Raw genomic sequence first — 14,660 nt, forward strand, 5'->3', positions numbered from 1 at the left:
GCAAACGACCTTCTCAGATTTGGCTATTCCTGGGCATTTCTTTTTCAAATACTTGTTATTTCAAAACAAAAAGTATCACTTTCAGTGCTGATTTTACTGCCCTTGTTCTTTGTCTATTTTTCCTTCATTAAGAGGTGAGAACAAGGTAGTGTAGGGGACATGTAGTGGTAATCGAAGAAGAGTAAGACATAGTAAAACAACACTATCTTTTTTTTGTTGTCTGTGTGATTTATGCAAGGTCATTGCAGCTTTTCGATAGAACATGAACTGCTGAGGAGCAAGGAGCTGTGATCAGCTCTCTTATCTTCTGACCCCTGAATACATCATTCTCACTTCTTGGACGTAGGGGAAAGTCATGTATTTTTAAAATGCTTCCCTTTTTTATTTAGGTTGAACAATAAAAGAATAAGAGCAGGTATGAAGGTATCTACAGTCAGACTGAACTGAGGCTTTGTGAGAAGAATTTTGTGTTCTGAATGCCTCCTCCTTTCAAAACCTGCATCTGCTGCTGTTGTTTCAGATGGTTTCAGCAGGAGAGCTAAGGCCCTGGCGTTAGGGAGAGCTGCGTTGTGCCTGCTGAGGAAATCACTGCTAGCCTCTGAGCAAGACTTTCTCTTCCTTGGATCTTTGCGTACATTGTATGTTATAGTTTAATTATATGTTCTGGACTTGTTGCTGCTTACTTTCTAAGGGAAACACTAAATGCTTGTTCACTTGAACAAAGAAAATACAAAACAATTTACAGAACTTCAGTATATTTAAATACTCATGCTGCTAACAGTGCAAGTTGATTGGCACCGCTGTCTTTTTTAAATGGGAGCAGCAGGGATAATTGTGTTGAGGCCATTAGTTTGCTATTTACTTTCTATGACATTCTTTACAAAAAGTTCAGGCCAAGATTTTTGGATGGGTAAGGTAGGTGCCTCTGTTATTTGAGACTTCTCACAGAGCATTCAGAAAAGACTCAGCATTGACTTTCTGCAGGCAGCTTTGAGAAACTGGTTGCTTCTAAAAATCCTCATTTTGAATCTTCGCTGAGAATTGTATTCTTATGACAAAGTTGTCTTTTGGTGTGTGAAACATTCTAACCATGAGAGAGAGAGTAATAACATTTATTTATTAAGTTATTATGCAGTTAAGGAAGAACAGTCTAGTAATTCAAGTGACCGGCTGCTGAAATGGATTACTCTGACAGCTGGATGCAGATTATGGTGTGAGTCTAAAGTAACTCTGCAGACTCTGTTTGAGCCTTGACTATGCCAATGTATCAGTCGTATATTTCCATCATGCTCACTATTTTGCAATGTGGTGGCAGCGCTGTGGAATTATTATTGAAAGCTTTCCATACCTTTTCCCCACAGCACTCAGTTCCACAGCCACACTACAAGAGAGCTGAATAAAGATTGATATCTCAGTTGACACATTTGTGGGTTTGGAAATTGAGGAGTGATTGTAGCCCTATGCATAACCACTGACATGAGTATTGAGAGGTTCTCTGAGACTGGGCAGGTGCCATTCATGGGAATTAGGGACTGGTGTGATGTCATCTGTCATCCATACAGATATGCACAAACCTTCAAGTGAGGAAGTTGCCAGTCTCTTTTAAATAAATTTACCGATCCTCCAGGAGCCTTTCCTGTTGCTGGGGGTTTTTCCTGTAGCAGGTTTTGTCATTAAGTTCTTACCTACATGACACAACAAGGGTCTAGTGCAGAGGCTCCAGGCTGTTTGAAGTGACCAGCTCATAGAATCATAGAGTTGTTTAGGTTGGAAAAGATGTTTAAGATCGTGTACAAAAGCAGCACAGATATGCTGTGGTATATGTGTTACAAGCAAGTAGCTGCTTGTGATATTTAGCCCAGTCAGAGTGGTGTGCTAGCATGGCTCATGCCATCCAGTAGCTGAATAAGCTTACAAATCTCTCCATAGCATTGCTTTGCATTACTGCAACCATCTTACATGTGTTCACAAGTCCCCATTTTGGAAAAGAAATGCTACTTATATTTAGGTGCACATGTAGAAAAATACCATCCAAATAGCAAAAAAAAAAAAAAAAAAATTATTTGAAGCATAAAGAAATTTTTTCATTATTATTTTTCAATGAAAATAAAGCTAAATGAAAAAAAGTTTCCATTTCATAATTGTTGTAGCCCAAACAAACATTTTGCTTCATTCTTTTTGGTTGTATGTTCTTTTGGCTTAGTATTCTTTTACATCTTAGAAAACCCAAACAAACAAACAAACCAACCTATTAACTTTAAAATCTAGTATGCCACTTGAAAATAAAAATTAGAACCTTTGTAAGCAAAACAACAACTAAAATTCTTTAAGCTACCCTTGCTTATCTTATGAGTTTCTCTCACTTAATCTGATGGTGAAGTTCAAACTGAATTTGGACCAAACTCTTTCCAGCCTGTATCTTCAAGTCAGTATACTAATATTTCCCCAAAACAAACCCACCAAAAATACAACATCTTTCAGCTATAAACTAGAAATTATAGGTAATGTACACTTATGTGTTATTGCAGAAAGGTTGGATATGTATAGTCTCACAATACAACTATGTGATTTTCATACTGCTGGTATATACTGTGTAGGTGTGCTGACCATACATTATGCTATGTGCCAACAGGCTGATAACATGCTGCTTTCTTTTCATAGGGCAGCAAAAGGTCAGACTCTTTACAAGAATGTTTTCTTGATATTAGCAGCTGCATTTGTCAAAGCTGTTCCTCCTTAATCCTGACAGAGCAGAAATGTTACTAGTGGGTTAAGATTGTTGGTTTGATAGGCTCTGCATGACAACACTGGTGCCCAAGTGAGTAACATTAAGATCTTTATTAGTTAGTTCTTTTCCATGACAGCAATGTATAGTTTGAGGCTTTTTAGTCTATTTATAAATGGTTTTGGTTAAGAAGAAACCTTTTAGTACCTGCAATCAAAATAGATCTCTTTGCAAATACCTGTTCTTTGCTTTGTCATCACGTTTCTGTGGTGGACTATTCGCCTTTCACATGTCTTTCAACATGGTTATCCATAGATTGTTGTCAGTACACACTCATTGGTCTTTTATTGTCTATACCCTGCTTAATCATATTATACTACTTTTTGTCTTGGTTCTCTTGCCAGTAACACCCTAATATTCAAGGTGGGATAAGAATTCATGTATTTCTTTTGCTTTTTGAATGAGAATTTATAAAGAGGGTGAATGTCATCCTAAATCAAATTCCATATGATATCATTTGTCAAATTTCTTAGAATAGCTGGAATTTAAAGTATCTATTTCACCAGCCTTTCAGTATAATTACGGCTCAATGATGTTATTTTCAAATCTAGACTGTAGGTATAAAATATGTGCTTCCCCTTCTTGATTAGAATATATCCTTCATTAAAAGCCACCTCTCTTAATTTTTGAATACATTTTGATGAGAGTTTAGGTTCTTTGCAGGTCTTAGATAGCTGAGGGTGTTCCATGCTAAATCACCTCTCTCCCTAACTAGAAGATGGCAGAATATTTGCAGAATAAAGTTAGTTATGAGGAAGAAATGTGGATGAGGTGGCAGTAATTTTACATTTAAGCACATATCACCTTCTACTGCAAAAAGTGTAACCTCCCTCCCATTCTTTTGTTGGTTTTTTTGTTTTGTTTTTTTTTTTTTGTTTTTTTTTGTTTTTTTTTTTGTTTGTTTGTTTTTTTTTTTTTTTTGTTTTTGTTTTTTTTTTTGGTTTTTTTTTTTTTTTTAAGTGGAAAGATCTTCTACCTCTATATTAATGGGAAAATAAGTAGACAAACCATAAGCTTTAGGGGTTTATTGTGATTTTTCTTTAACCTGATAAATTTTTGTCCTGCCTTAGCTAAGCCGTAAACTTTTAGCACATACATTGTAAATGTCTGCACCCCAGGGCTGTAGCAGGAGCAGCAGCTGCAGCTCTTGAAATGTGTGAAAGACTGAATAGGTCCTGCAGTATCTGTATGGCCAATTTGAAAGACTTAGTGGTGACAGACCTTTTCCTTTTCCCACCATACCACCAGCTGTTGACATCTCCACCCTCCTATTCCCTCCTTAGAGTCAGGTGAAGGAAGTTCCCTTCATCTCCAACCTATTGCTGGTGAAAGCAGAAAGAGCCAGATCAGATTACTTCCCAGGTAGCCGCAACATTTATTTATTTTAGGCATGGCCTTGAGTTATGTGATCATGCTTTACACTCCCTAAATTGATCGCCTTGGCCAATGACTGAATCGAATGCAAAGGGAAGAATTATTTTATATGGGTAATTGTGGGTTGGATTTTTTTTAACTTAATACTCAACCCTTAACTTAAATATTTTCTATTATAATTAATTACATTTCATGCACATAAATTTTCTATATAATACAATGATGATTATTATAGGACTTTTAACTGAATCAGAGTATCTGTGAAATTCAGTTTGTTCGTTTGCATTCACAATGTCTCTGGGAGGGAGGGTAGTGTAAGTGTAGAGTCTCTGAGATTGTATAGATAACATGTAATACAGACTTCAGGGAAAACTTTGCTCATGATAACTTCGGTAAGTTTGAATGTTGGAAATTTTTATGTGAATGTGTATATGTGTGCATAAAGGTGTGCAAATATATTTACAGAAAGACACATGGAATAAGATGTGACCAGTCCCTATAAGTATTTGATTAAGCTGATAAAAGGCATGAATGAATTATTCTGTGTATATAATTAGTAAATGACTAATTGGTTGCTTTAAGTTGTTCAAAAATTATGAGGTGTTTCTAAATCTCTGAATGTATTGAATTTAAACCCGTATCAACTTCTGACCTCACATACCAGTTAAATCATAATTTTATTGCTATAGAATATTGAGATTCCTGAAAAAAAGTCTTTTTATTGTCTATAGCATTTCTTTCAGGCTTGCAAACAATCAAAAAATCTCAAGAGAATTCATTAAATCATTGAGAATTATAGGAATAAATTTTTGCTCTTGCTTTTAACCTCTTCATCCATACAACCAGGAGTACCCATGTTTTATTTACAGGCTGGTAAATAATTTACATTTTGTTTAATCTGAGTGCTTATTTAAAGTAAAATTAAAATGGCATGAAAGGACCATGCATCTCCTAGATACGAGCATCATTCTTATATAATAAAATGCTAACCCAGATTTCTGGAAACTAGCATTTTGAAGCCTGGTTCTGTAGGTTTCCTGTGTGTATACAGACAATTCACTTGATATTTATGCTCCCAAATTCTTGTTGAAAAAAAAAAAACAAACCAAACCAAAACAAACCAAAACCTTTCATTCTCTGTCTTTATCTTGTTTACTAGGCTATTAAATACTTTGGTCTGGACTGTGAGCTGTGAGGGGCGTTCCTAAAATGTATGACTGCTTATGTTTTTAGAACTGAGTGACTAATATTTCAAATAACACTATTTTCAAATAGTAAATGCAATGTGTATTTCTGATGACCGCTTTTCACAGAAAAAGTTTGTTTGTTTTAAAAATATCAACATCTTAATGTTAGCATTTCCTAAATAAAATCCATCTGGAAAATGTCCTGGTATTTGACAGTTTTGAAAAGAATTGTTTTAAAATTATAGTTTAAATTACAAAACAAAATTCATGAAAATAAATGTTACAAAGTAAAAATAAAAGTTAAAACTTTTTTTCTGAAAAAACAGTAAAATTGAAAGAACTTTTTATTATTGAGGTGGTTTATTTTATACTTATATATGTCAGTTGTTAATTCAAAGAAATTTGAGGTGCTTTCCTGGATTTTTACTTTATACAAAAGCTATTTAAAAATCTTTTTTGTTTTGTCATTGATCTGGAAGGATTAAACTTTTTTTCATTTTTAAGCAGATGTAAAATCCACTGAGAATATTCTATTTTTTCCTTCTATTTCTTCTGTCTTAGCACAGTGCATTTTCAGTCAGTAAGAGTCCCCTTGATTGATTTGATTTTAGCCCAGTGTTTTATATGTAATGCTGTTTTGCTTCAATATTATTACATTTTTTTTCTTTTTTTTCTCTCTTCTTTTTTGTTTTTTTTTCCTTCTTGGAAGACGAAGGGTGCTAGCTATATCTGATGGAATTGAACATATTGGGAATCTTCGCTGGGAACTTGCACTGTGCCTCCTTGCTGCTTGGACTATCTGCTATTTTTGCATATGGAAAGGAACAAAGTCTACTGGAAAGGTGAGGTTAAAATTCTCTGTATCAGCTATGTTATGACTTGCTTGTGCTTCAAACCTGTGTTGTCATTTATATTTATTTAAATCAGAACGGTAGAATTTCACATGCATCTTGCATCACTGTAAGTAACTATACTTGGGGGTATATAAATTATAATACAAGGTAACTAAGAATCAGTCATATTTTGCATTGTTTTGTTCTTCTTGGTTTTTATTATTTGCTTTTTCCCTAATTTTATCAGATGAGGCTGGTTGTTTTTGGTTTTCTTTGGTTTTGTTAGTTTAGCAGACTATACTACTGGCCAATCCTTGAACTCTGAAATCAATACTGGGTTGTATTGATTTCTGTGCATGAGGTATCCAAAATTTGAATTTTGTCTCAAACCGATGGGAGTTGAAACTCTCAGTAACACAAGTAAATTCCACACATAAGCAGAGAGTTTAGAAATATAAGTAACCTACAACAAGTGCAAATGGAACACCAAAAGTGCAGAAATAATGCAAAAAACTCAGAGATAAAGATGGATGTATTAGGGGAAAAAAATAAAAAGCTGCTCATGTAACTTTTTGAGTGAATATCATTCCATACTGGACACCCAACAGAGAGACATTACTTCACAGCCTGAGTCATGGGATGGTAGAGAGGTTGCCCCTGGAGTAGTAGCAGATGTAGTTCTGATTAGAATATATGATTAATCAACTAAAGAGAGAGAGGAAAAAAACCATAATTCTGGAGTGACCATTCTTAAAAAAACCACTGGTTTATAATGTTGGAACCAAGGAATACAAGGAAACAAAATGGTGGAATGAAGCATTTTTTGTATTCATTTTTCAATTGTTTATTACTTAGTTTTGAAGTGTGGTTGGATTATTTTCTTTGTGCCTGTTCTAGTAGCCTATATTTATAAAAGAAATGTTTGAAATGTAGAGTGTTTTTTTTTAATTTAGAAAATGTCAGAGTGAAATTTTTCAGCTTTCTCAATCACACACATCCTTCTTCCTATCAAAATTTTGGCTGAAAATATTTGCTGAATTCTCTCCGTAGTTGACAACTGTGTCAGTCAATCTGGTACTGCATTTTCCATCGAAGTATTTGCACGCACAGATTTATGCAGCCCTACTTTTACCAAGTCACTGCAGGAAAAATGCTGAGAAAGACTGCCTGGGGATACATATAAACACGAATAGTTTGGAGGAAAAAGGGGAAAAAACCTAAAGAGAAAAATGTAGAGAACCAAAGGTGATATAAGGGAATGACAAGATAAACGTCCACATGTCTTTGAAGCATGCACTCCAGGGAGGCACAAAAGTGGTTTAAAGTTGTCTGAGGAGCTACAGCAGGCAGTGAAGAAATGAAACTGAGCAAAACTAATTTTCCATCAGAAAGAATGTCTGAAGATGGGGATCTATTCTACCATAGTATAATCTGCCCCAAGGGTGGAGGTGAATGCGCATGCATGCATGCAAGGCTGTGCAAAACTGCACTGTACTTAAGAAAAATAGCATTGGTAGAAATAATTTGATGATAGGGAGAGACTCTAGTGATTTTGAAAAGGATATATTTTACGTTTCTGCATTTCTGTGATTTACATTCAGATTTTTATTGGTCTTCATAGATATATCACACAAGATTCTTTCAGTTTATGCCATTTCCCAGAAAAAGATTTTGCATTTTGGAAGTAATTAAAGTGAAACAGACTTTTTTTTTTTTTTTTTTTTTCCTGTCTGATAACTTAGCTAAAATGTCAGCTTACTGGTAGGTGGAATAATTTTTATTTTATTTCAGTGTGATTATGATAACCATGTTTCTGATGAGGTTAGGTGAAACAGCCTGAGAAAGAGACATGTCTTGCCAACTTGAAATGGGATGATAAGCTTTTCAACTAAGGAGAAACAACTGACCTTCTTGTAACAGAAGTGCAAAAAAAATTGAATTAATATCCAGTATTCAGCTTTATAGTTCTCAGGCTTAAAAAAAAACTAGGTCAGGGACCTGTAAGAAGTAGACTCATCATATATTTACACTATTTAGATCAGTATATCACAAGCAGCAGTTCTGTTTCCAAAATCAAGAGGAAGCAGACTGGTAGATTCCTGTGGTACTCAGCAGTCTGCCTATGCAGAGGATCCATTGCTTCTCAAGAAACATGCAGATCCTTCACAGCCAATATTGATAATTTCTTTTTCCAGTTCTGTTCCTGTAATTAGTAAGAAAACCATTTTACTAGATGAATGTGTGACACTGCAATTCGTTTCCAGTGGTACGATTTTTTTTCCCCAGACATAAGTTCACCTTTTAGATGTATTTACAAATTTTAATATTCTTACATTTACCATATATTACAGTCAAAGCCACTGGAATTCTGTGCCACCTTATTGCCTTCCCAGGCCTGCTAAACAAAGACATAACAGTCAGTTCCTGTGGATGTTACAAAGGAAAGAAATGCTCTGGAATAAAGGTGACAGAGCAGTCTTCTGGGCTTTAGTTTCCATTTCTGATATATTGGCATCTGAAAGTTCATATTTAGACTCATCCAATCACAGTCCTTCACACTAGGTTGAATTTATTATAAACGTATTTCCAGGAAACATTTAAAATCAACTTCTAGATTTTTATCATAATATTAAAAGTATTTTTAGTCTAGCCTGTTAAATTCACTATAGGCTTTAATTTGAAGGACTAATTTCAATGAAATAATACATTCATTCAAAGCAGAAAACTTAACATTTTATCACCTTTGGAAACATTTTCAAAGGAAGGTGTCTGTGGGACAGAATAGCTAGAGAGAAAGAGAACAGGGGAAATGGAGACAAAATGAAGAAGGGGAGAGACTTACCTTCTTCATACAGCTGTGTTTTGTGAAATATTCAAGAGATTGGTTTACTCTTTTCCATGTTTTACTCTTCATCCGAATGCATGGTGAAAATAAAATCCAAGCCTTAAAACCTGTCACAAAATAAAACCATCATTCTTCAACTAGCACTACCACAGAACTCATCTACTCAGATGATGAATATTTAATATTTGAAGATATTACATATATTAAATATAACATAAAGCTTAACTCGAAATGAAGTGCTTGTCAGACTGTTAATGAGATGTTTCAAACTTTTCCATTACTGTTCTTGAAAGTCATCACACTCTCACAAAACATTTTAGTTTTCCATTCCAACAGATGTGTAATATGAAAATAATTTCAGGTGGTTCTGGCGGCTTTCAGGAGAAATGTATTTGTGCTTTTTCTGGGGTTCTTGCCATTAGTTAATCAGTGTTAGATCTGAAGTTATTTGTACGCTAGCTTTCACATTTAAAATGTTGCATATGTACTAAATGCAGGGTCTTTGAATGAGAAACTCAAAATCAAAAGGAGAAAAATATGACTATGTAGTGTTATCACAATGTTATGTGTATATTACAACTTGTTGAGCTTGGTAATACATGATATCCATCTTATGCAGAAGTATTTTCAGTAGCTAGCATCAAATGCTTCCAAAGATGAGGTAAGAATTATGTAGGAGGATGAAGAATGTTAATTTTCTAAAAACTTATTGTTAGGGGTTGGTTTAGTATCTTATTTTTCCAAAATATTTTTGATTACTAATTATGAAATTCTGAGTATTTCTATAATGCAAATACTTACATAGTTGCTGAGTCTTGATAATTTTTGATCTTTGTATAACATTCATGCAATCTTAAGGTACCAGGGAACCAGTTCTTTTTTGGATCTTGACTATCTATTCATTAATTTGACTAAATGTCCTCGTGCTTTAAACTCTGAGAAAGGGACACCAGAAATTCCTAATCTGTTTTTCCTAAACTGCTTGCTGAAGGAAGTAATCCTAATAGTTTCCTTTTTTTTTAAAATGAGAGTATGGGAGATTTTTCAGATAGTAATGACTCTGAGCTCATCAGTGACTCCTCACTTGTAGCAGCTTCTGCAAATTCCTTCTGAAGTGAGGAGGCTGGTAGACTTTAAGTTATATAAAGGCATTTTAGTAGTCTCTGTCTTATTCATCAATCCATTGCTTTTCTGTTCAAGTCTCTTGCTTACATTTTGAATGTACCAACACATCCCTGTCTATTGCTGGTATTGTTAGTTTGGATCCCTCTCAGGTATTTAGAGATTTATATCATGGATTTATAGAATCATTAAATTGTACAGGTTGGAAGGGATCTTGGGAAGTCTCTAGTCCAGCTTCTTGGTCAAAGAATGATCAACACTGAACTCAGAACAATTTTCTTAGTGTGTTGACTGGTGGCATCTTAAAAACTTTCAAGGACAGAGATTTCACATGTCTTGGGGCAACCTATTCCAATACTGAATTGTCCTCAGAATATGAATCATTTATTAATTACTTTTTTCATACATGTAGGTTCATTCCAATATTTAATAATTTTACTGAATTATAGGGGTTTTTTTTTGCTAAGTTTGTTATATTTGTCATCCACTCCTGATTAAAACACATTTTTATTTCCTCTGTGTTACTACGTAGTATAGATTTGAGTGCCTGCAATTATTCATGCACACAAAATTACTTGAAAATACTTCTATATTAATAAGCTAATATCTGGATTAGAGTGTGTTAACTTCATGCTGTCTCTCCACTTGATATGCTTTAAAACTACAACAGAAAGAGAGGCTAAAGAAAATAGAGGTTGTTACTGAAAGATAAGGTCAGAAGTGTTGCCTTGACTTGACACAAGAACATGCAGAAGGCATCGACTGTTTCACAGGTACCAAGTGTATACAAAACAATCTAGAGGAGTAGGCCCAGAGCTAAGAGGCTGATCCATGTAAAAAGCTGCGGATGTAGTGTTAAAACAAATTTGCTTGTTTTTTTCAGATCATAATCAACTTTTAAAATGTCTTGCATACTGTCTCATGAAGCTTTGACTTGAAAATATGCTAGAAAACATTAATATGGTTCTGTTTATCACCTGCTACCCCCTTTTCACTCTGTAGGTACTATATTACCCATAGCATAGAAAGCATTGCTGAAACATGATGCTGGGCTCACATCTGTTTTGGTGCTACATAAGAAAAAGCACTGATACAGCTACTCTCTCTACATAAACATGAGTTGTCTAAGATGCTTGATTAAATAGTACCGCAAGTCAAAAGCTAAAATAATAGATAAATAATTACACAGTATCTCCTCATGAAACATTGATGACTTTTCTCCTAATTTATCATTGGATAACCTCATATGATCCTTTGCATTTCTAAAAAGGATACTGTTTGGTTAAGAAAATAATTTGCAGTCCATCATTGTAAACTGTTAGAAATGACCTTGCAAGCTTTCTGGGTGATGTAGTTATGGAATCTAAACATGAAAGTATGAGGCACTCTGACTTGTTTACTTATCACTTTCTTTGTTCATTCAAGTATTTCACTTTCTACCATGACAAAGTTATAAACACCTTAACAAAGCAGAGAGCTTTCTTTTACTTAAAGGAGCAGCAACTGTTTTACCTCCTACAAGGAAGCAGGATATTGTGTTGAATATGTGTATGTTATGGCATAATTTGTTCTTTTACTCTTATGCTGTTGAATTTTTTCTTTTTCCTGTGTACGTGAATAATATCTTAATCTGTAATGTTTCCATAGTTCTCTTCTGCATAATGGTTCTGATGGGACCATGTCTCATTCTAAATGTGATGTTTGGCAAACTTGGTTAGAACCCATGCAGACTCCCAGATTTTTCCTGGTTTGAGTGTTTTATTTAAGCTTTACATGTAAAACTTAGACAAGAGTCTTGTAGAGGCTGCTAAGTGTATTTTATAGCTGTCATCAATATGAGCAGCTTAAGTCTTTGTGAAACTCATTTTGTACCTGCACGGCTGTTGTCCTTCCCAATGCTGCACTGTTCCTTACTTCTTAATTACGTCCCCTGATCAGTTTGATTGAGTGCAATGAAGGACCATTTAAGTGTAAATTGTCAAGAAATTTTATGGAAGTCCATATTAATTCTATGTGTTAAAAGACCAGACCTATTATCAATAACAGAAAAATGCCTTGGTGAGTAGTTTTGACATTATTGTTATTCTGAGAATGTGATGGTCAGGAGACAATCACTAAGAACTCTAAGACCATTCATAATGCATGAAGTAAGTGGACAATGAAATGTACTAATATATACTTAATTTGCATCCACATTTTAACAAGGTTTAACTACAAGCATAGAGCTCTTTTTTTTTACTCTGTTGTGCTTCTGAAGACCAACTGTCCCAGGTTGCAGTTCTGATAGGCCTGAATAATTCAATGTGAAATAAGCATCCGAACTGGTGAGATTTTATTCCAACAAATCAAACTCCTCACTATGCATTACTAGAGGGAAAAAAAAAAAAGCTGCAATTGTACCTACCTATTGGTTACATTTTATTTTTCATTTTTCGGTTGAGGAAAACACCAGAATTTGTGTGAATAGTTTAAAATTCAAAAAGTAACCTGTCAGGCTCTGGCTTGCTGCATGTAGTGTCATGTCTGGAACTCTACATGTTCCCCCCTTACCTATATTTTTATAGTCATATTCCCTCCTCCACCTGCATTTGCAGTGCTGGGGAGTATAGCATGATTTATGGATGTTTCACTGTTGAGCCCCCCAGATAACTTCATTATCCAATCTGGAGACAATAGAGCGCACACTAATAGTAAATTATTTTTCACTTTTTTTTTTTTTTCCCAGCTCATATTTTATGAATGATTTATATGTTTCTCAAATAGTTGAGATGTTTTCAACTTTATGTAGTAGCTACTCAGAACTTCAAGATTTAAAGGTTTTTCCCCTTCATTCTAAGCCTTAGATTTTGCAAATCATCCTCCAAAGCTGTCACTGCTAGAATGTATCCCCACAGCAAAAGACTGACCCCACAGAGCTTCCCACCGCAACAGAAATGGGGAGAGACAGCAGCTACTATTCCAGCCTGCATACACCTGCTTAAACTGGCCTGTTCATACGCACACCTCTTATTGTGCTAGATAGAGCCATGGGTTGATTTTCTTTCTCTGCCCTCAGACAGGTCCCTGCTTGGCCCCTCTGTAGCTCCCTGGCTTCTCTTTCATTGTGCACCTGTATAAAACCTGGTTTATCACCTCAGAGTGATTGTTTTTCCAGCCTGCATGCAAGTCTGTTCTGGTTCTGGGGTAAACTGCAGTGCACTTGGTTTGAATCTAGTTTTAGTGTCTTTGAAATAATTTATCATGCTATTGGCAGACCTGAATAGTGTTTATATTTCTGACTGGATAATTTTTAACTAATTGAGAGAGGACCCAATTTTATACCTCTTTCATAGCAGTTCATTTCTCTTAATGTCAGAGTGCCTTCTAATTAATGACTGTGCAAAAAGGACTGTCGTATGGACCTAAACCAAAGAAAATATCTGAACAGAGTATATTGATCTGGTTGAAAATATGAGCAGAAAGATAACTCAGTCTATCAAGACTAATGCATGAAGGAGGTGGAAAAACTGCTAGAATTATGATGTTCCTTTTCCTTGAGCTGATTACCAGCAAGATACTTCAAGGTATCTAGTGTGCTTGAAGACCCGAAATTCAGAGATAGACTCTTCATACCTTTTACCCATCATTTTCTCTGCCCTCCCATCAGGAGTTAAGCCCTGCTTGCCAGCAGTTAAGACTCAGTCACTAGTCCCAAAGAAAATTTATTTCTCAGTAGCAGGCTATATAAAGACCTTAATGGATTCAATGAGGCAGAAAGAAAGAGTAAAAGGACAGAAGAAAAAAATAAGAGAAAGATGTGTGGAAGAAAAAAAAAAACAAAACAAAACAAAACAAAAAAAAACTCCAAAAAAACAAACTGGGGCCCATTGTATGAGCCCAGGAAAAGGAACTAGGCAGCAATGATTGTATGTCCTGAAGTGTCTTTTGTTTTAGCCTAAAGTAATAGCAAAGAATAGCCCTTCATGGCAAGGCTTTAACACTCTGTCCAAGACTGATCTCTGTATTCAAAGGGAGAAAGTAGAACATTCATGAGATGCATGCAGAGTTCCTGCTATCCGCCTCCTCTGTGTGAGGTTTTAAAACAGCTACTGTGATATTTTTTTCACTTTCCTGTGCACTGAGCATTTAAGGACACCTCGAATTTATTTAAAAAGGAGATTTTTGTCTCTCTCTTGGTGGTTTTCCCAAACTTCTGTTTGGCAGCTGGGGAAAGTATCAAATAATAAACTTAAATCAGAACAATATCTTCATGATTTCATTCCTTCCCAGCTGCACCTTAACAACAGAGATCCACTTTTATATGAATACTTAGACTGGATCTAATCCCTGGTGCACAGCCCAAGCAAGTCAAAAGTGTGTTCCACTGCACTGAAGGATAGCTGAGGGTGCATGAGAGTTTTTGGGCTGAGAAATCACCCGGTCTGTCAACCTAATGTATGAAAGTGGGGTGGGGGGGAACAGAGGGTGGAAGGCCAGCTGTGACATTTGCAGCGGTAATGCAGTGAAATTTGCTG

The 14,660-nt window shown here is 35.3% G+C and overlaps 1 protein-coding gene across 2 annotated transcripts in view; it reads left to right on the forward strand.

Annotated features, from left to right (window-relative positions):
* The window catches only part of SLC6A11 (solute carrier family 6 member 11), a 105,798-nt gene that overhangs the window by 23,896 nt on the left and 67,242 nt on the right, over positions 1–14,660 (forward strand). For both annotated transcript variants that reach the window (XM_032995829.2, XM_032995830.2), the window contains exon 6: positions 6,056–6,188. In XM_032995829.2, coding sequence (XP_032851720.1) covers positions 6,056–6,188 — 133 coding nt within the window. The remainder of the gene's footprint in view (positions 1–6,055; positions 6,189–14,660) is intronic.

This window comes from Tyto alba, unplaced genomic scaffold (assembly GCF_018691265.1).
Source record: "Tyto alba isolate M040663 unplaced genomic scaffold, T.alba_DEE_v4.0 Super-Scaffold_49, whole genome shotgun sequence".
Lineage (NCBI taxonomy): Eukaryota > Metazoa > Chordata > Aves > Strigiformes > Tytonidae > Tyto > Tyto alba.